The sequence below is a fragment of the Eurosta solidaginis genome, chromosome 3, assembly GCF_040869045.1.
Source record: "Eurosta solidaginis isolate ZX-2024a chromosome 3, ASM4086904v1, whole genome shotgun sequence".
Lineage (NCBI taxonomy): Eukaryota > Metazoa > Arthropoda > Insecta > Diptera > Tephritidae > Eurosta > Eurosta solidaginis.
In genome coordinates, this window is record NC_090321.1 from 111,669,392 (window position 1) to 111,691,365 (window position 21,974).

At 42.0% G+C, this 21,974-nt stretch overlaps 1 protein-coding gene and 1 long non-coding RNA gene across 3 annotated transcripts in view; both read left to right on the top strand.

The window, feature by feature from the left end:
* The first annotated feature begins 309 nt into the window (after positions 1-309).
* Positions 310-7,926, top strand: LOC137246594 (uncharacterized). Its single transcript, XR_010951587.1, has 4 exons — positions 310-697; positions 797-1,026; positions 6,058-6,238; positions 6,309-7,926. It is a non-coding gene; the product is annotated as an uncharacterized lncRNA (long non-coding RNA).
* Positions 7,927-12,181: 4,255 nt separating this feature from the next.
* The window catches only part of Ak2 (Adenylate kinase 2), a 165,586-nt gene continuing 155,793 nt past the window's right edge, over positions 12,182-21,974 (top strand). The window contains exon 1 of one of the 2 annotated variants that reach the window (XM_067772949.1): positions 12,182-12,410. In XM_067772949.1, the coding sequence (XP_067629050.1) occupies positions 12,312-12,410 (99 nt within the window). In that variant the 5' untranslated portion in view covers positions 12,182-12,311. Of the gene's footprint in view, positions 12,411-12,720; positions 12,757-21,974 lie in introns of those variants that run through there. The other variant, XM_067772950.1, reaches the window with a different exon arrangement.

Genomic DNA, 21,974 nt, shown 5'->3' on the forward strand with positions numbered 1-21,974 from the left:
GGACGGGACCTACATGTTTTATGCCGACTCCGAACGGCATCTGCAAGGCAGATGAGTTTTCACTGAGAGCTTTTCATGGCAGAAATACAATCGGAGCGTTTGCCAGACACTGCCGAGGGGCGACCCCGCTTAGAAAAATTTTCTTCTAATTGAAAAATCTTATTTCTAAAATTTTGATGTTGCTTTGCCCGGGAGTTGAACCCAGGGCATACGGTGTGATAGGCGGAGCACGCTACCATCACACCACGGTGCACCGTCTTTTAAATCGTTACCATATTAAGTTGTATAGAATCGACGGGATGGCCTACAAGGTTTTATGTCAACTAAATCGCTCCCGATATGGTCGGGCTAGTACCTTAATGGTTCCCGGAACGTACCCGATCAGCATCTGGCAAAGGACCAACAAACTCGATAACGGGGAGTGTCCTTATCGCTACAACAACAACATTATTTACTTTCTGATTTTTATTCATACGTATGTGCATTTTTAAATAATAAAAAAAATGTTATATTATTCTAATAGATAGCATCTCCGCCGGGTTGCGATTCAGCTCAGAATATGCCAAAATCAGAGGAAATCTACAAAAATAAGGTACTTTACAAGCAACATGCTTTGGAATACGGTACCAAACTGGTTGGATGTATTTCCCTAAAAAAGGGTGGAACTACGCATCTTGGTTTGCCAGTATTTGCTTCGGTAATTTATATTGATTTGTAGTGATTAAAATACAAATACAAATACAAATACAAAAAAATTGCAATAGTAGATAATGAATAGTGAATTAAAATTGAATAGGTAGCCGGAGCAAAAAAGGCAACTGATCGGCATGCAACTGTTATTTATGTGGTGCCACCGGGAGCTGCTGCTGCTATCCTAGAAGCATTAGAAGCAGAAATGTCTTTGATTTTTTGCATCACCAAAGTTGTGCCATAACATGATAGGGTTCGCGTTAAGCACGCTCTCTTAAGGCAAAAAAATCGCGTCTAGTCAGGCCCGATTGTCCAGGAATCATCGCACCAGAAAGGGTAAATAAATTGGCTACCATATTAAATATATAAGCAACATGTATGAATTTTTTAGTGATAATTTGTCATGCTTTTGTTGATAATCAACTGAAGAATGCAAATACGACAGAGTTCGAAGTTCATGTGAAAACCAATTAATTTTTTTTATTAGCATTTGGAGAGAAAAATATATATGTATGTATGCATAGAACTGCATAGAAGGGGAGGAAAAATTAATTATTATCAGTAGATTTGCAAGATTTTTGTCATTTTCCCTGCATCGCAGTTGTCATTACATTGCGTTAAGAGAGGACATCAACACCTTACTACCCACAGCCAGTTAAAATTATTGTAAATTTTGCTCTTTTCATCACTGTTTCAAAACGTGGAAAGTTATATATCGAGCATTCCATGGAGAATGGTGCATTTTAGCAGACTTTCGCATTGCCGGCATTATTAAGATTCAATCCCTAGAAGGTTTAATGTAGTCACATCAATAGTTCCCGAGATGGTGGGGCTAGTACCACAATGGTGCTTGTTACCGGAACGTAGATAGATAGATCATTTATTGAGGATTGCACAGTGACTTGCACATCTCCTTCACAGCACCTCATCCTAGCCGACTTCCTTGATGAACCCCAGCAGTGTTCTTTGCTTGAGGGATTAAATGTGGGAATGCTCTGGCCATGGTGAGCCCATAAACTTAGCCCTACGTCTTGAAATTGCGCCGCAATCTAGAAGGATATGGTCCACCGTCTGCTGATCCATCACAAAATCGGTATGTGTTGTTCGATACTATACCCAGCTTTTGCATGTGACTGTTCAGTCTACAGTGTCTTGTAAGAATAGCCGTTGGGGTTCTTAGGTTATCTTTTTGAGAGGCCTATTAATGCCCTATATCGAGTTGTGCTGTAACCCCCTAACAGTAACTTGGATTGACTCAGGCCTGGCATATTGCGCCAGTGTTCTCTCTTTTCCCTCCCTTCTGCTAATAAATGCCCCTGTGGGCCAACTGGCAGGAACGGCTCGGGATCGATGGGTCATGCAGTTGCTGCCTCTCTTTCCGTGTTGTCCGCCTGCTGTTGTTGTAGTAGCAGTGCTTCGCCCCATCCAATAGGTGCGACCGATCACAAATTGTCATCAATGTCCTCTAACGGGAGTCCAAAGAAACTTTCTGTTTCAACAGGGGTGGGCCATAATGAGAGGAGTGTTAGAGGCGTTGGTTGCACAATACAGTTAAAGAGATGGTTGGTGACATGTGGGGACACATTACAAGCAGGACAATGTTTTGTATGTCGGGGTTGATTCTGGATAGGTAAGAGTTTAACCTGTTACGTTATCCAGCTCGAAGTTGAGCTAGAGTGACTACTCTCGTTTCCCTAGGGAGAGTGCGTTCCTCCTCTGCTACTTTTGTTCTTTGAGTACAGGAATCAGCGGCATAGAGGTCCGACGCCTGTTTGTGGAGTTCACTGAAGACATGCTTGTGTTTTTTAGCTGCATACGGCTGTGTTCTCAGGTGCCGTATTTCCTCATAATGTCATGAGGCCGTGAACAACAAGAGCCACAAAAGATTTATAAAAGTAACGGGGACGCTGGATTTTGGAATCTAGCCCAGAGCAACCTGTCCGATGCAACCATCCCTTTCACGTGAAACACTGACAAGAGTATTTATTTTTTTAATTTAATTTATTTATTCTTACGGCTGTTTAGGCCCAAAACATAAACTACTAAGTACAATTCATTGTTATAATCACTTATTTCTATTGAATATGCTGTTGGAATGCCATGTGATTCCGATCAGCATATTTACTAGCGTGACAGAGGGACGAGTCTGGGAGCCACTCATTAAAGGAAGGTTGGAAAGGACGCGTTTCCAATCCTCCAGTGATCCCAGCTTAAGGCAACAAAATTTGGAACTTATATTTTTCAATTATATGTGTATTTTAAGCTTTCGGAATGTATTAGTCTCCGATCAATGCAGCTTAACATGTCTTTGGATGTTGGAAATTGAAAATAACGTGTATCCAATCACCCCTCAACTTTGTTTAGTAAAGACGCTGTCGGAATGCATGAAGATTCCGATTAGCACAGCTCAACATATAATGGGAGGTTGAAAAGGACGTGTTTCCAATCCCCCTTGCTCCAACTTTTATTTGGCCTTATTTTCGTTATTTTTGTTACACAATATATAATTTTATTGTTATATTTATGCTGTCGGAATGCGAATGATTCCGATCAGCAACAGTAAATACCAGCTGGAAATACCGAATTCCAGCGAAATTAGTTGTTGGAACTGTCTGGAGTTACAGGTGGCTACCGATTTTCTTTCCCTTAGGGCCGGATGCATTGTATTTTGCTGCTACCATTATTACCATTCCCTTTTCGCGCTCCAGTATCGGTATATCATGTAAAAAAATAAAAGAAAAAAAAACTATCTTATTGGAAGGGCTTTACAATGCTCCAATAAACTTTTTTTAAAAGTATTGAAGTTATTACTACTTTTTATGTGATTAGGAAGTTCATTGAAATATTTCAGGCCCTTATATATATGACCGTCCTAAAAAGATTCTTTTCCGGCAAACGCAGCAAACCCATTTCTCAGTACTGGGGTCAGGAGAAGGACCCGGATTGGGGTCGATACCTTCCCGGAAGAGGAGAGTATGGCGCAGATCCGCTGCAAGGATCTGCTGGGGGTTGACAATTTGTGGGAGAGACGCAACAAATTAAACATGGAGTCCGCCTGCTCATTGCCTTCCACTCCCCTGTGGCCTAGGACCCACGCCAACAGTACTACGTTGTGTGCTCCTAATTGATTCAGCTTTTCTACGCACTAAAGGACAAGTGCTGACTTTATTTCGAACGCCGCAAGTGCCTTTAGTGGAACCTGACTGCCTGACTGAGTATGGCAATTGTTTCATTGGGGTATCAGCGCTGAAGGTTCAGCTTAGCGCACTAACTTATGGCGAATACTTCCGCTCGAAAATGCTCGGATGTGCTTTTAGAGTTACTGATATTTTGGTTCTGGGTCCGAAAACTCTGGCTCCAATCCCCTCTGGCGTCTTCGAGCCATCTATGTACCTTCCGATCTTGAGCCTAGTAATACATTGCACCCGCCTATACCTATACAGCCGTACCAAGAGACGGAGCAGCCCATTACATATTGGCACAACCGGAGCACTGCTGGACATCCATCCTATATGAAAGCTATGCATTCAAAAGTGTTTGTACCAGTGGCTGGTGCACACCGAACTGGACCAATGTATGCTATATTGAGGCCTGCACAAATACCAAGCTATGTTTATGTAAATAATGTTACTGCTAATGTCAATTTGCACGGTTGAGCACATACAGTACCTACGTTTATACAAGGTGGAACACCACACTACCTACATGGCGATGTAGCCACCGATCAGGTTGTTGTAAGAGATTAATTAAAATATGTTATTCATAAACACTGATTCTTATATTTTTATTATCATTAAACTGTAGACTAGACTCATGACGGGTATTCTTACTGGACACTGCCTTCTGGCGTCACATGCCTTTAAATTAGGCTTGGTCAGTGATAGCAGATGTAGGAAGTGCGAGTTGGAGGAGGAAACGATCGATTTCATTCTGTGCTCGTGCCCTGCGCTTGCCGGGCTAAGACTCCAGCTGACAGATGTCAGATCTAGAAGCAGCAAGTGGCTTAAGTTCTAGGAAGCCGCTAACCCGCTGGAGCCATGAGAAGCGTGAGTGCACTTTGGGTGTCCCAAGACAAGTTCCGTACCTGCTCCGAATAATTTGATAGATAGATAGATTAGACAGGGATCTGTTCTAGGTCCAACTCTTTGGAATGCGGTGTATGGCGGGGTGCTACAAATCGACCTTCCCGTAGGCACGGAAATTGTCGGCTATGCAGATGATATTGCCGTAGTAGCAGTCGCCAAGAAACTTGATCTGCTCAAAGCATTATGTAATGGCGCCGTGGGAAGAATAAACGAATGGTTGAACACGGGGCTGGAGATGGCTAGCAATAAGACAGAAGTGGTTCTGATGAGCTCAAAGCGGACTGTGGATGAGTTGGTCCTAACCATAGGAGATTTTCAAATAAATTCAAAGCCCTCCTTGAAATATCTAGGAGTAGGAACCCTAACGCGAATAATGCCCAACATCGGCGGCCCAAGCGAAGCTACCCGTCAGCCATTATCCAACGTAACCAGCTCTATAATATTATATGCAGCACCAGTATGGCACAGATCTAAAATGGTCCACCAAAAAGATATACTAGCAGCCTACCGCATTACTGCTATACGAATAGCATGTGCTGTTCCGACGACGCGATCCCTGTTTTATCCAGGAAAATCCCAGTAGATCTACTCTCACGTGAAATGGCCGATCTGTATGGCATTGGATTCAGCCGACCATCTGAAGATGCTAAGAAAAGCGCAAGGTCACGAACAATAGTTAGGTGGCAAGAATGGCGGGAAGATTCGAGAAAAGAGCGCTGAACCTTCATGCTAGTCCGGAATATAGCGGAATGGTACGAGCGAAAACACGGCAAACTAAATTACCATCTCACACAGATATTGAGCGGGCACGGTGGCTTGAAGGAATATATACATAAGCGTGGGATAGAGGAGGATCCTTTCTGTCCAAGCTGTCCGTCCGAATTGGAAAGCGCAGAACATGTAATATTTCACTGCCCTCGTTTTCACGGCGAGAGACTGTCTGTAAACAGAGTTTTTGGAGAGGAACCTTCCATTAGGAATTTAGTTCCACGAATTTGCGGACAAATAGATTGTTGGATTGCTGTGAGCAAGATGGCCTTTATAGTAATGACGAAATTGATGATGCATGCCGAAAGGGAGCGTAGAGAAATGCGCATACGAAGTACTGGCGACTAAATCGCCTTTGAAGTTACTTTACCAGGTCCTGATTCTAGTTATCTGAAATTTCTCTTGTGCCTTTGGAAAAGAGCTATGTGTGGAGCCCTATTTATGGAACACTTTTCGGCTTATATTAAAAACTTTTAATCTATTCTTACTGATATGAGTTTCTTTTTCATTCTAGGTAATTTGATTTTGACGATGTGAGGATAGAAATATCCCAAGTATTCCAGCTGTGGCTGTAAGAACATACATTTGCTCAAATTAGAAGAAAACTGCACGGTTGAGCACATCCAGTATCTACGTTTATACAAGGAGGAACACCACACTACTTGCACGGGGATGTAGCCACCGATCACGTTGTTGTAAGAGCTTATTTTAAATATGTTATTCATAAACACTGATTCTAATATTTTGTTTTGGTTTTTACTTTAGAGTCAACCTGTTATATAAGCGATGTCAGCTATGCCTGTAACTTAAGCGCCTTCAGATGTAATAGTTACCGCGGACGCGGTCACAGGAGTAGTTCACTACGTGGGGATTACACTAATCAAGGACTTTCAATATCGGAAGGTTTTCCAGCACTACAACACGCCAACAATATGTGCAATCACCCGAATAAATTGTACAACAAACGTTAACACCACATCATCAGCCAGCAACAACAACAACAAACGCAACAAGTTGAAACTTCTAAACAATTAATGACTAGTGAACCACCAACATATCCGCACTATGCGCAAGCATCAACACCAACATGTGTCGCCTACTTTGCAACACGGTGAAGATGGCCAAGGCCATTCTGATTCTAATACTGATAAAGGCGAACCATTGGCAAATTTAAAAACTCAAACAGACCACGAAAAATGTTGATGATGGTATTAATTCTAGTACGGATAGTAAAGAATTTAAACCTAGGAAAAAAGCTAAACGTGATAAAAACTTAACCGAAGATGACAATGTTTCTAATTCTAATACAAAGGAAGATGAACCTTTGATAAATATGAAGCTTAAAACAGAGTTATCAAAAAATGACGATGATGATAATGATGTTGATGCAAAGTCCAATGTTGAAAATTATGAAACAGAATCTGAAAATAGTATGAGTGTGGATTATAACCTGAAGCAAAACTGTCATATCCGGTACGACCAGAATTAGATGTTAAGAAAAGAGCCTACATAAAGAGGCTCAGTATATTTATGGAAAATTTATCATGAGACAATGCCCAATGTATGTATTTCAATTAAATTCAGCACATTGTTGGAAAAAGCATATAAACTTTATGCATCGTGTAGAGAAACCAGAACATTTACAATTTAAATATAAGGAACGTGGTGCAAAATGTCAATTTTGTGATATTCAAGCAGCTACACCAAGCTTCAACAAATTATTGGACCATGAGATTTCTCATATGCCTAATAGTCATTATTTAAAATGTAAATTATGCGATTGGAAGACGAAAATACATTCAAGTATGAATTTTCATTTACGTGTACAACACGCTGAAACAATTGATGTAACAACGAAAAGTTTAGAATTGAATGTTTGTCCATATTGTAATCACAATGGTATTTACGCAAACACTTAATACATCTTTTCTATGTTTAGAATGTGGTGAATAATTTAGAACAAATACAAGTTTACGTGTACAGCACAAGATTTGAACGGAAATATCTTGAGGGTATGGTTACACCTATGTGGCATCTACAAGCTATTTATAATGACTAGTATGGAATGAATCCGGATATGGAAGAAAACGGAGGTGACGAAATGAATCACCATGCTTCTTTGGATTCTGGTGATACTCCTGACATGCTTCCTAATTTCCCTACCTCTGATGTTACTATACCTACCAAACTAATATGACTGCAAACTGATGAGCAACACTACCAGCGCAGGAAAAATAAGAATAGACGTTAATGTATTTATATTGTTTATAAATATAAAAATTCACATATGTAAAGTTCGCTAGAGTAATAAGGCAATAATTTAAATTGTAAAAAAACATTGTATATATGAATAATTTATAATTAAATATTATCTGAACATAAAGGACGCGTTTCATTCATAGAAAAAGCGATTTGACAGAAGGTAACCGATACGGGTAACCGATATGACAGTTACCCGTGTTGTTGTTGTTGCATATGTTTTGGTTAGCGATAACGAAAACATAAGTGATGAAGTAACTTAAAAATGTAAATAACATCGAGCGAGAAGGAATGTCGAAAACACAATAGGTAAGAGCGAGAAAGCGAGTCACACGTACACTATTTTGAGAGAGCGCATGCGTTACCTTTTTCACGACAGCAATGTAAAAGTCATTAAGACGATAATTGGTGAACAAGTTATTAGTGACGATTAAGTAATCGATTAGGGAACGGGTACCTGTCTTGTAGGGAACTTCAAAACAAGGTTTCGGAAAGGGAACGACTATGAATAGACGTTAATGTATTTATATAGTTTATAAATATAAAAATTCATATATGTAAAGTTCACTAGAGTAATAAGGGAATAATTTAATTTGTAAAAAAACATTGTATATATGAATAATTTATAATTAAATAATATCTGAACATAAAGGACGCGTTTCATTCATAGAAAAAGCGATTTGACAGAAGGTAACCGATACGGGTAACCGATAGGCCAGTTACCCGTGTTGTTGTTGTTGCATATGTTTTGGTTAGCGATAACGAAAACATACCTAATGAAGTAACTTGAAAATGTAAATAACATCGAGCGAGAAGGAATGTCGAAAACACAATAGGTAAGAGCGAGAAAGCGAGTCACACGTACACTATTTTGAGAGAGCGCATGAGTTACCTTTTTCCCGACAGCAATGTAAAAGTCATTAAGACGATAATTGGTGACCAAGTTATTGGTAACGATTAAGTAATCGATTAGGTAACGGGTACCTGTCTTGTAGGGTAATGGTGACTTATAACCATAAAGCCATAACCAGATAAAACAGCTTATCGAACCTACCTTATGTAAATCAATGTAATCAATTAATGGTGCCATACCATAACGCTAACTCGATTACATTGATTTCCATAAGGTAGGTGAGATCAGCTGTTTTATCTGGTAATGGCCATTGTGAATGATGACCAAGTGTGATCTCTTATCTGTCAACTGCCTGACAGGCTGTTCAATATGGCTACTTTTCAGCGTTTTGACAGGTTGTTCAATATGGCGGCGCCTATCTTCAGCGGGTGATAGAAAGAGATACAGAATGAGACAGCGATAGTCAAATACGAATCAGGTGATCCGATCACTTTGGAATTTTGACGTTTATGCAGAAGAGATCACACTTTGTCATCATTCACAATGGTTATGGCTTTATGGTTATAAGTCACCATTAGGGGAATATTTTGAATAAGGTGCCTCGATTTTCCAACTTTTTTTTCGAGGGGTGGAGGGGGTCCTAAAAATCACAAAATTATCGTCCGCAACTCTAGGAAACACTTAGTTTATGAAATATAAGCTTTTTAATTTCCAAATTTAGTAAAATTTCAACTTAAGTCCTGCACTTAAAATTCGGGTCGCACATGTCGATAGCGATATCAAAAGACGCGTATTTGCGTCAAGATTCAGAATCCGAAAGCAGAAACTATATTTTTTATCTCGTTTAAGGGTTATTTGCGGAAACCCCGTCGATACTATTGTCGCTTTTTTCGTTGTTGCAATTAAACAAACGAAAACAAATGAAGGTGGTGAATAGTGTTGCCAGCTCCGCAACAATATCTTTTTATCTTGGTAGAACATTATAAGGTGGTGGCACGTCGACATAAATGCAAACAAACATACACTATCAATGTATTTTGTTTTTGCAATTCTCTGAATAATTAGAAATTAATGTATTTAATTTACCGGAACGCGAGATTTTTAAGTAAATATTAAAATTTTGTATGATAAGAATTTAGAAAAAGGGGCTTAAGTGCAGAATACATACAATTGTAAAAAAAAATAACAAATCGGACTTTATAAGAGATTTGTATGCTGATTCCAACGGTATATCTCTATTTTGGTGCAAATGAAAGGTTTGGGGGTAATTCCATGTAAAATGGCGAAATTATGAATTTTTCAAATCAAAATATCTCCGAAACTAGTGGATGGATTTCAAAAATTAAAAAATCTAAAAATAACTTATAAAAATACATTTTATCCGATGTATATATATCCTTAAATTTTTTAGTCTTTATTTACCAAAAATTTGAAAAAGCTCTTTTTTCGTGGCCATGGACAGTAGTTCAGCGTAGAACACATTTTTGCATAGGCGGCCTTCGGCCGCGCTTATAAAAAATAACCCTGGGCTACGCCATGCCAAGTCCGGGTGTGTGGTATAACCGTGGCTACCGCCACGTTGATGTCCTTCTGCGTAGGCGGCCTTCGGCCGCACTTTAAAAAAACAACCCTTAGCAGATCCAACACCGGCTACGCCATGCACAGTAATTCTGCGTAGAACACCTTTAAAAAAATTACCCTTAACCGATCCGACACCGGCAACAAGAAAACTAACATAAAAACTCACCTCCAAACAAACCCGTCAAAGAGTTTTACAAAATTAAAATAAATTGATATGGTATGTTTGCTTGCATTTATGTCGATGTGCCACCAGCTTATATAAAAAGTTATTGTTGTGGAGCTGGCAACACTATTCCCCACCTTCATTTGTTTTCCTTTGTTTAATTGCAACAACGAAAAAAGAGACAATAGTATCGACGGGTTTTCCGCGAGTAACTTTTAAACGAGATAAAAAATATAGTTTCCGCTTTCGGATTCTGAATCTTGACGCAAATACGCGTCTTTTGATGCCGCCATCGACATGTGCGACCCGAATTTTAGGTGCAGGACTTAAGTTGAAATTTTACTAAATTTGGAAATTAAAAAGCGGGAAATATTTTGAATAAGGTGCCACGATTTCACAACTTTTTTTTTTGAGGGGTGGGGGGTCCTAAAAATCACAAAATTATCATCCGCAACTCTAGGAAGCTCTTAGTTTATGAAATATAAGCTTTTTAATTTCCAAATTTAGTAAAATTTCAAATTAAGTCCTGCACTTAAAATTCCGGTCGCACATGTCGATAGCGGTATCAAAAGACGCGTATTTGCGTCAAGATTAAACAGAATCCGAAAGCAGAAACTATATTTTTTTATCTCGTTTAAAAGTTATTCGCGGAAAACACGTCGGTACTATTGTCGCTTTTTTCGTTGTTGCAATTAAACAAACCAAAACAAATGAAGGTGGTGAATAGTGTTGCCAGCTCCGCAACAATATCTTTTTATCTTGGTAGAACATTATAAAGTGGTGGCACCTGGACATAAATGCAAACAAACATACACTATCAATATATTTTGTTTTGTAATTCTCTGAATAATTTGAAATTAACGTATTTAATTGGAACAAGTGCAGAATACATACATTTGTAAAAAAAAAAAATAAATAAAAAATCGGACTTTATAGAGATTTTTATGCTGATTCCAACGGTAATTCTGCGTAGAACACCTTTCTGCATTATAAAAAATAACCGTGTGCTACGCCATACCAACTCCGGGTGTGTGGTATAACCGTGGCTACCGCCACGGTGATGTCCTTCTGCGTAGTACACCCTTCTGCGCAGCACCCCAAATAATATTAGACTACAAATTATTAAAAGTGTTTTACAAAAACAAAATACATTGATAGTGTATGTTTGTTTGCATTTATGTCGACGTGCTACCACCTTATAATGTTCTACCAAGATAAAAAGATATTCTTGTGGAGATGGCAACACTATTCACCACCTTCATTTGTTTTCGTTTGTTTAATTGCAACAACGAAAAAAGCGACAATAGTACCGACGGGTTTTCCGCGAATAACTTTTAAACGAGATAAAAAATATAGTTTCTGCCTTCGGATTCTTGACGCAAATACGCGTCTTTTGATACCGCTAACGACATGTGCGACCCGAATTTTAAGTGCAGGACTTAAGTTGAAATTTTACTAAATTTGGAAATTAAAAAGCTTATATTTCATAAACTAAGAGTTTCCTAGAGCTGCGGATTCCATTCTGGTAATTTTTAGGAAACCATCTACCCCTATTAATCAACAAAAGTTTGAAAATCGTGGCACCTTATATAAAATCCAACCCCACCATTAATTCGCTCCTTAATATGTGCAATCTACTCATAATCCTTAAGATAGAGTTAAATCCTTCTATATCAAAACCTGCCATTGTGACGGGGCTTTTGCACCATGAAGTATTTCTAAGTAGAAAATTTTATAATGATTGGATCACCCTGTTCTTACCTGGAAACTTCACACATTTCTTTTTGGGCCAACCAACGGACATGTCTTTTCCAATTGGTTCGTTTACTCGTTTCCATTCTAAATTGGCCGGTGCTGGTAGCTATATTAACGTAGTCTTTCACCTAAGGAGAATAATAAATTGCTTTTGAAGATGGCTCCGAACTTCGCAGCTCCAAGTTCACGGTATGAACCAAGTATTGGGATAAATGCTATTTTAATGGGACCACCAGGGTCCGGTAAAGGAACACAAGTAAGAATTGCAATTTATATGATTTTTTTAAAATGTAAGATTTAAAAATATATAGATTTTGTGATAACAAAATTGTTAACGCAAGTCTAATGATTATGAAAATGTGAATGTAACCAGGCCTAATAAGCTGTACTACAAATCTTGCAATTGTATAATTCACTGTTATGCACAAGCAAGTACAAAGTTCAACTTATTAGTGAAAGCTTGTTTTTTTATGTTGTGTAGTTCATTACTTGGCCTGGATGCAGAAGTTTGGATTGCAATGGTAATGTTGTGTTAACAGTGCTGTGCCCCATTCAATAGGTGCGACCACTCACAAATTGTCATGAAAGTTGGTGTAATAGGCGTAAGTTCCATATCACAATTTAAAATATTGTTGGTGTCATGTGGGACACATCGCATGCAGTACATACATTTTCTATGACCAGGCCCGTCGGGGGAAGGATCGAATGGGGATTCCCCCCGGGCCCGTGGTTTCTCAGGGGGCCCGCTATTTAGAGGTACTAAGAAATTTTTTTAATTCAGGAGAGTTTTTAGTTGTTCCATGTGCAAATTTTAAGCCGAATTTCAAAAGCAACGAATATTGGTAATGATTTTTTGCCTGGGCCTGAGGAGAAAATAAAAACATCAAACAAAAATGTATGTTTATATGAGTCCGAAATCGTAAAGTTTTCGTGGTGACACTGATGAAGGTTCATCTTCAAAAAGGCTTCCAACAGTACCGCCAACTCTGTATCAAAGTCCGGATTATTTAAACGACTTCGATATGGGTACCGTGAATAATGAGTTTTTCGATCTGAAGAAGTCAACGAAATAATTCGTCGAGGTCATCAAAAGTGTCCCGTTATTTTTTCACGTGATTGTCGTGACGAGACATTTCCTACCTCGGTAAACAGAATCGTGCCAAATGGAGAGAGAGTGGAGCGTGATTGGTTAGTGTGGAGTGCCAGTAGCAATGCTTTTTATTGCCTACCATGTCGTCTATCAAGCACCAATACTTTAAATCGACCTAAAATTTGTTATGCGGATATTCGAAATTCCAGGTATGGAAGAAGCTATACGATAAAACTGCCATCACCCAAAAATACTCAAAATCACGTTAAATGTTATATTCATTGGCGATCTTTACAATTCAAAAGGAGGCTACAATTGATACACTTATCAATGAACGGCTAATCACTGAAACTCAAAAGTGGAAAGAAATTTTATATAGAACTAGCGGACCCGTTGCACTTCGTAGCAACCAACCAAAAAAAGAAATGAAAGATTATACATTTTTTTTTATGAAATGAATGCATTGTATTTCAAAATTATTAATGTCAATCCAAAACATTTGGATATACAATATTTTTAGTTGCCCATTGGAAGCGAGCACAAACATAAGGTCGCGGAAGATTTAGTCGGTGAAAATGCCACTTTTTGCGAGGCGAAAAAACTGGGATTCAAGGGGTTGTGTAGCGCGATATATAGCTTCTCCAACCCAATTGTCAACCTCACCTTCGAGCGGCGAATCCCGTTTCACTAACAGACGAGGCTCTGGCGACCCCAAGCTCCTCATGGAACTTGGGGGTGGGGAGGGAGGGATGGCCTGAAGGTTCAATGTGGCCATATAAATCGTTCCCGAGATGGTCGGGCCAGCACCTTAATGGTGCTGTGTTACCGGAGCGTATCGGATCTGTATCCGACAAAGGACCATCACATCGATAACACTCCCCAAAGCCTTCGGGGAGTAACCTAATCGCTACAACAACAACAGGCGAAAAAACTGCAGAGATCAGGGAGGTAGCCGGTTATTCTATTGCATGGCTCATCGATCTGTGGGCCTGGGCCTGTGGCCATTATTGTGCAGTCATCGGCGTAGGAAACGATTGTGACTCCTTCCGGTGGTGAAGGTAGCTTAGATATGTAGAAATTAAACAAAAGTGGGGACAGGACACCAACCTGTGGCACCCTTTGTTTAATTCTTCTTGGTTTTGATGTTTCGCTCTAAATTGCACCGATGACTGCCGACCACCCAGATAATTTGTGGTCCACCTTTTAAGACATGGGGGAAGGGTAGACCCTTCCAGGTCTTGCAGTAACGAGCCATGGTTGACCGCATCAAAAGCTTTTGATAGGTCTAGCGCTACGAGTACTGTTCTATGGTGGGGGTTTTGATTTGAGTGCTAATGGCATTTAGCGCGGTGGTAGTGCTATGGAGTTTTCTGAAGCCATGCTGATGACAGGCTAGCTGCAAATTTGCTTGGAAATAGGGGACCAAATTGGCTTCAAGCGCATTTGCTACTGGCGATAGGAGAGATGTCGGACGATACGACTCTCCTATGTTAGCTGGTTTCCCAGGCTTTAGTATCGGCACCACCTTGGCCATTTTCCATTTTTCGGGTATGACAAAGGTGGAAAGAGACAGGTTGAAGACATGCGCTAAATATTTGAAGCCCTTTTTCCCTAGGCTTTTAAGCATCGGCATGGCTATGGCGCCTGGGCCCACTGCTTTGGATAGTTTAGCGTGACCAATGGCGTCCTCAACCTCTTTAGCGGTGATGGTGATTGGTGACGCGCTTAATTTGTGTTTATGTGCGTGTCTGTTGACCGTCCGTCTATCTTTGTCGACCGTAGAATGCATTATATATTGTCGGCAGAAAGCGCTCGCGCATTTTTTCACATCCAATAGCACTTTATCGCCAAAGGCGATGGAAACGTTGTCTTTATGCTTAGCCGGATTCGATAGGGACTTTACGGTGGACCAAAGTTTACCCACACCGGTAGAGAGGTTACAACCTCTTAGGTGCTCCTCCCATTTCGCCCGCTTGTGTAATCCACAAGCAATCTGATGCGTTGGTTTATATCCCTTATTTGGGGATCGCCTGGACAAATCTGTCTTATAAGGTCACGTTCTCTCTTTCAATGACCTTGCGGAAGGCACGCTCCCCTTGGCGGGCATCAGTCGGGATAGGGAGGGTAGCAAAGAGGTTGACTGTAAAAGATTTATATTCGTCCCACTCTCCTTTTTTGAAGTTTATGAAAGTGCGTTTTTCTGTGACGATGAAGTCGGCGGTACGCTCGAGCGAAATAAGTATAGGCAGGTGGTCGGATGCCAATGTTATCTGGCGAGCTGTAACAGCTTCTTACCATACGTGTGGGGGCGTCTCCGTTTATTGTGCAGAACGTCGTTTCTTCTATTTGATCCGCCAACATCTCACCCCTACTGTCCGCCCGCAAATTTGAATGCCATAGATCTTGATGGGCATTGAAATCGCCTAAGATAATGCGATTGTTACCAGTGAGTAAGGCGCTGATATTAGGACGGTATCCACTGGGGCAACAGGTGGCAGGAGGGATGTTGATGTTGATGATTTCTAGGTTTGCATCGCCTGACCGGACAGATAGGCCTTGAGGTTCTAAGACATTGTCCCTGCGGTCGATGCCAGGATCAAATATATAATATTGCACAGAGTGGTGTATGATAAACGCGAGGCCGCCTCCATTTCCGCTCTCACGATCTTTTCTGTGGACATTATACCCAGAGCAGGTCTGCAATGCAGATCTCGCTGTGAGTTTAGTCTCTTGAATCGCAGCAATGCGGATGTTATGCCGCTTCATGAAATCGACTATCTCCGTAATCTTCCCAGCTAGTCCATTACAGTTTAACTGCAGAATTCTGAAGTGCATAGGGGGAGACGTCGCCACTCTTGGGGTAAGTGACGGGTGACTACGCCTGGGTTGAGGAAGGCTAGGACGCAATTGCTGTCGTGGCCCTGGGACTGGGCGTCCTTGGGCAAGCATTGGGGTACCCGGATGTTGTTGTTGTAGCAGTGCTTCGCCCCACCTAACAGCCGCGACCGATCACAAATTGTCATCAATATCCTCTAACAGGAGTCCAAGGAAACTTGCTGTTTCAACAGTGGTGGACCATAAGGAAAGGGGTTTTAGAGGCGTTGGTTCCACATTACAAATAAAGAGATGGTTGGTGCAATTGTGCAGGTCAGGGAAACAGACTCTTAGTCCCTACCTCCGTTTGCACCGTCTGCCAGCACAGAATATATAGGTTTGCGACATCCGCCCAATGCAGCTCCTGCCTTGCGTGGTGCCACTTTCCTAGATGTTCTGGTCTCCGCGACGGCAACCCCCCGACGGGTTTCATCGCGCCATGTTGCCAGGTCGCAAACCCAAATCATCCGGGTACCCCAATGCTTGCCCAAGGACGCCCAGTCCCAGGGCCACAACAGCAATTGCGTCCTGGCCTTCCACAACCCAGGCGTAGTCACCCGTCACTTACCCCCAGGGTGGCGGCGTCTCCCCTTATGCACTTCAGAATTCTGCAGTTAAACTGTAATGGACTAACTGGGAAGATTACGGAGATAGTCGATTTCATGAAGCGGCACAACATCCGCATTGCTGAGATTCAAGAGACTAAACTCACAGCAAGATATGCATTGCAGGCCTGCTCTGGGTATAATGTCCACAGGAAAGACCGCGATAGCGGAAATGGAGGCGGCCTCGCATTTATCATACACCACTCTGTGCAATATTATATATTTGATCCTGGCATCGACCGCAGGGACAATGTCTTAGAACGTCAAGGCCTATCTGTCCGGTCAGGCGATGCAAAACCTAGAAATCATCAACATCTACATCCCTCCTGCCACCTGTTGCCCCAGTGGATATCGCCCTAATATCAGGGCCTTACTCACTGGCAACAATCGCATTATCTTAGGCGATTTCAATGCCCATCATGATCTATGGCATTCAAACTTGCGGGCGGACAGTAGGGGTGAGATGTTGGCGGATCAAATAGAAGAAACGACGTTCTGCACAATAAACGGAGACGCCCCCACACGTATGGTAGGAAGCTGTCACAGCTAGCCACATATCAATCGTGAGCGCAGAACTCGTAAACTGCGTCAACTGGCAGCCGATGGTAACATACTTATTTCGCTCGAGCGTACCGCCGACTTCATCGTCACCGAAAAACGCACTTTCATAAACTTCAAAAAAGGAAAGTGGGAAGAATATAAATCTTTTACAGACAACCGCTTTGCTGGCCTCCCTATCCCGACTGATGCCCGCCAAGGGGAGCGTGCCTTCCGTAAGGCCTTGAAGCCGCCTCGACACGTTTCATTCCCGCCGGGAGAATTCCCGAAATCCGGCCCCACTTCCCGGCGGAGGCCGCAAACTTAGCGAGAGAACGTGACCTTATAAGACAGCTTGATCCAGGCGACCCCCAAATAAGGGATATAAACCAACGCATCAGATTGCATGTGGACGAACACAAGCGGGCGAAATGGGAGGAGCACCTAAGAGGTTGTAACCTCTCTACCGGTGTGGGTAAACTTTGGTCCACCGTAAAGTCCCTATCGAATCCGACTAAGCACAAAGACAAAGTTTCCATCGCCTTTGGCGACAAAGTGCTGTCGGATGCGAAAAAATGCGCGAGCTCTTTCTGCCGACAATATATAATGCATCCTACGGTCGACAAAGATAGACGGAGAGCCAATAGACACGCACATAAACACAAATTAAGCGCGTCACCAATCACCATCACCGCTAAAGAGGTTGAGGACGCCATTGGTAGCGCTAAACCATCCAAAACAGTGGGCCCAGACGGCATAGCCATGCCGATGCTTAAAAGCCTAGGGAAAGAGGGTTTCAAATATTTAGGCCATGTCTTCAACCTGTATCTTTCCACCTTTGTCATACCCGGGAAATGGAAAATGGCCAAGGTGGTCCCGCTACTAAAGCCTGGGAACCAGCTAACATAGGTGAGTCGTATCGTCCGATATCTCTCCTATGGCAAAGACGCTTGAAGCCATTTTGCTCCCTTATTTCCAAGCAAATTTGCAGCTAGCCCCTCATCAGCATGGCTTCAGAAAACTACCACCGCGCTAAATGCCATTAGCACCCAGATAAATTGCGGTTTAAATCAATACCCCCACCATAGAACAGCATTCGTAGCGCTAGACCTATCAAAAGCTTTTGATACGGTCAACCATGGCTCGTTACTGCAAGACCTGGAAGGGTCTACCCTTCCCCCATGTCTTAAAAGGTGGACCGCAAATTATCTGGGTGGTCGGCAGGCATCGGTGCAATTTAGAAACGAAACATCAAAACCAAGGAGAATTAAACAAGGGGTGCCACAGGGTGGTGTCATATCCCCACTTTTGTTTAATTTCTACATATCTAAGCTACCTTCACCACCGGAAGGAGTCACAATCGTTTCCTACGCCGATGACTGCACAATAATGGCCACAGGCCCAGGCCCAGGCCCAAAGATCGATGCGCTATGCAATAAAATATACGGCTACCTCCCTGATCTCTGCAGTTTTTTCGTCTCGCGAAACCTGGCATTATCACCGACTAAATCTTCCGCGACCTTATTTACAACATGGACGTCCCAAATGTCGACCACTTTGAACATCCACGTCGATGGCACTACGCTACCGACTGTCCTACGCCCCAAAATCTTGGGTGTGACGGTTGATCAGGATCTACATTTTGGTGAGCACGCAGCCGCAATTGTTCCGAGAATTCAGAGCCGTAACAAAATCCTCTAATCCCTTGCTGGCAGTACCTGGGGAAATGATAAAGAAACGCTCATGACTACATACATAGCAATTAGCCAGCCGATTACGTGCTACGCGTCACCCATATGGTCACCAAGCCTAAAAATTACCCACTGGAAGAAACTACAGGCCTGCCAAAATACTGCTCTCAGAATCGCCACGGGCTGTCTTCTTATGTCCCCAGAACACCATCTGCATAATGAGGCGAGAATACTCCTCATCACGGAGAGAAATGAGATGCTAACCAAACAGTTCCTGTTGAATACCCAGAAACCTGGGCATCCAAACAGACATCTGATTGATGAACCAGCACCGCCTAGGGGCTTAAGGAGTCATCTCCGTAAGCATTTTGAGGAAATACGGCACCTGAGAACCCAGCCGTATGAAGCGAAAAACATAAGCAGGTCCTTGGTGAACTCCATAAACAGGCGTCGGACCTTTATGCTATGAATTGCCCGGTGAATCCAGTACTTAAAGAAAAGTATCCAAAACTCGCGGAAGAGGAACGCATACTCCCCAGGGAAACGCGTGTCACTCTTGCTCAACTTCGTTCTGGATACTGTAAGAGGTTAAACTCTTACCTATCCAGAATCAACCCCGACATACAAAATGTATGCCCCGCTTGCAATGTGTCCACACATGACACCAACCATCTCTTTAATTGTAATGTGGAACCAACGCCTCTAACACCCCTTTCCTTATGGTCCACCCCTGTTGAAACGGCAAGTTTCCTTGGACTCCCGTTAGAGGATATTGATGACAATTTGTGATCGGTCGCGGCTATTAGGTGGGGCGAGCATTGCTACAACAACAACAACAACAGATGGTTGGTGTCATGTGGGGACACATTTTGTATGTTGTTGTTATTGTTGTAGCAGTGCTTCGCCCCACCTAATAGCCGCGAACGATCACAAATTGTCATCAATATCTTCTAACGGGAGTCCAAGGAAACTTGCTGTTTCAACAGGGGTGGTTGGTGTCATGTGGGTACACATTGCAAGCGGGGCATACATTTTGTATGTCGTGGTTGATTCTGGATAGGTAAGAGTTTAACCTATTACAGTATCCAGAACGAAGTTGAGCAAGAGTGACACGCGTTTCCCTAGGGAGTATGCGTTCCTCTTCCACAAGTTTTGGGTACTTTTCTTTGAGTACTGGATTTACCGGGCAATTCCTGACATAAAGGTCCGACGCCTGTTTGTGGAGTTCACCAAGGACCTGCTTGTGTTTTTTTTTGCTTCATACGGCTGGGTTCTCAGGTGCCGTATTTCCTCAAAATGCTTACGGAGATGACTCCTCAATCCCCTAGACGGTGTTGGCTCATTAATCAGATGTCTGTTTGGATGCCCAGGTTTCTGGGTATTCAACAGGAACTGTTTGGTTAGCATCTCATTTATCTCCGTGATGGGGAGTATTCTCGCCTCATTATGTAGATGGTGTTCTGGGGACATAAGAAGGCAGCCCGTGGCGATTCTGAGAGCAGTATTTTGGCAGGCCTGTAGCTTCTTCCAGTGGGTAGTTTTTAGGCTTGGCGACCATATGGGTGACGCGTAGCACGTAAACGGCTGGCCAATTGCTTTGTATGTAGTAATGAGCGTTTCTTTATCTTTTCTCCAGGAACTGCGGTTTGATGCAGATGAGTTGACTTTCACTACCACACCCGGGGAAATAGACTTAGTTTCTCCCGAATTTAGCACTAACGAAGATCTAGATTTTATTAGGACCGTCACCAAAAACGAGGAGTCGCTTCCGGACTTATGAGTGGTGGATGGGGTAATTTTCAAAAGAGTTAAATTTCGTAAGGGGGTGGTAGGGGAAGAAGACTCGCTATGGCGTTTGTGGTTGCCGAAAGGGTTGACTGAGAAAGCAGTGAGATTAGCTCATGACGCTAACCGGAGTTACCATGGCGGGTGGCAGAAAACCTTAGAACGTGTTATACGCCAATTACACGGCTCAAGTATCCTTGTGCCAATTACCAATTTGCAAAAGGTTTTGGCCGGTGTGTGCACTGGTTGCGCTATTTGCGCAGAGAACTGCGCTAAAATCAAAACGATTTTGATATTTACGCATGCCTGCAAATATTGCACATGCTTTTTTCTTCGTGTGTGGTGAATCTTACACAGTTTACCTGTGGTTTCTGATAATATAACATCAGTAATTATTGCCTAAAAATGTTAATATCGAAGGCGTAAGGACCATATCTAGCTTGTAACAGGAATTCACACAAATTCAATAATACATAATAATTTTTTATACAATTAGAAAACATGTTTCATTTGTTGCGCTAGTTGAAAAATGAATATTGCGCAGTGCTGCAATGAGTTGAGCTGGTCTTGCAACTAAAATATAAAAGTTATAAATACAATGGAAAATAAACGCTTCTGGTGCGAGTTTTTCGACTTATACTGTGAATTACCAGCACTGTGGAAAATAAATATTGTTTTTTTTATACAATTAGTGCATTTTTTATAAAATTAAAACACATGTTTCATTTGTTGCGCTACATTAAAAATGAATATTGCGCGTTGTTTTTGAGCCGTGTATGTCAACATTTTCATTTGCACAAATTCCGTCGTTTTATATTTGCGCATGGCTTTTGTGTCATGTATGGGCCGTCAGGGACTACGCCCAGCGTTGTGACACTTGCAAAGCAGTAAAACCCACTAACCAGCAGTCGAGACCGCCTATAGAGAGTACCTTTGCATCCGAAAGGCCATTTCAACGATTATATCGCGATTTTCTAGGGCCTTATCCGAGATCTAAGCGGCGAAATCAATTTTTCTTTATAGTACAAAAAAAAAAAAAAAAAACGCCAGAGTCTTAGTGTTAACTCCTTTTCGCACCTCTTAGCTTTAACTCCCTTTAGCACCTCCGAGAAAGCCGGAGTCTTAGCGTTATCTCCCTTTGGCTTATCTCCTACTTCCGTAGTTGAACCTCCCTCTGACTCGCAGCTTTCGTGGTAGTTGCAACGTCGCTATTGGGGCCCATCTGTCTTTCAGCTTTG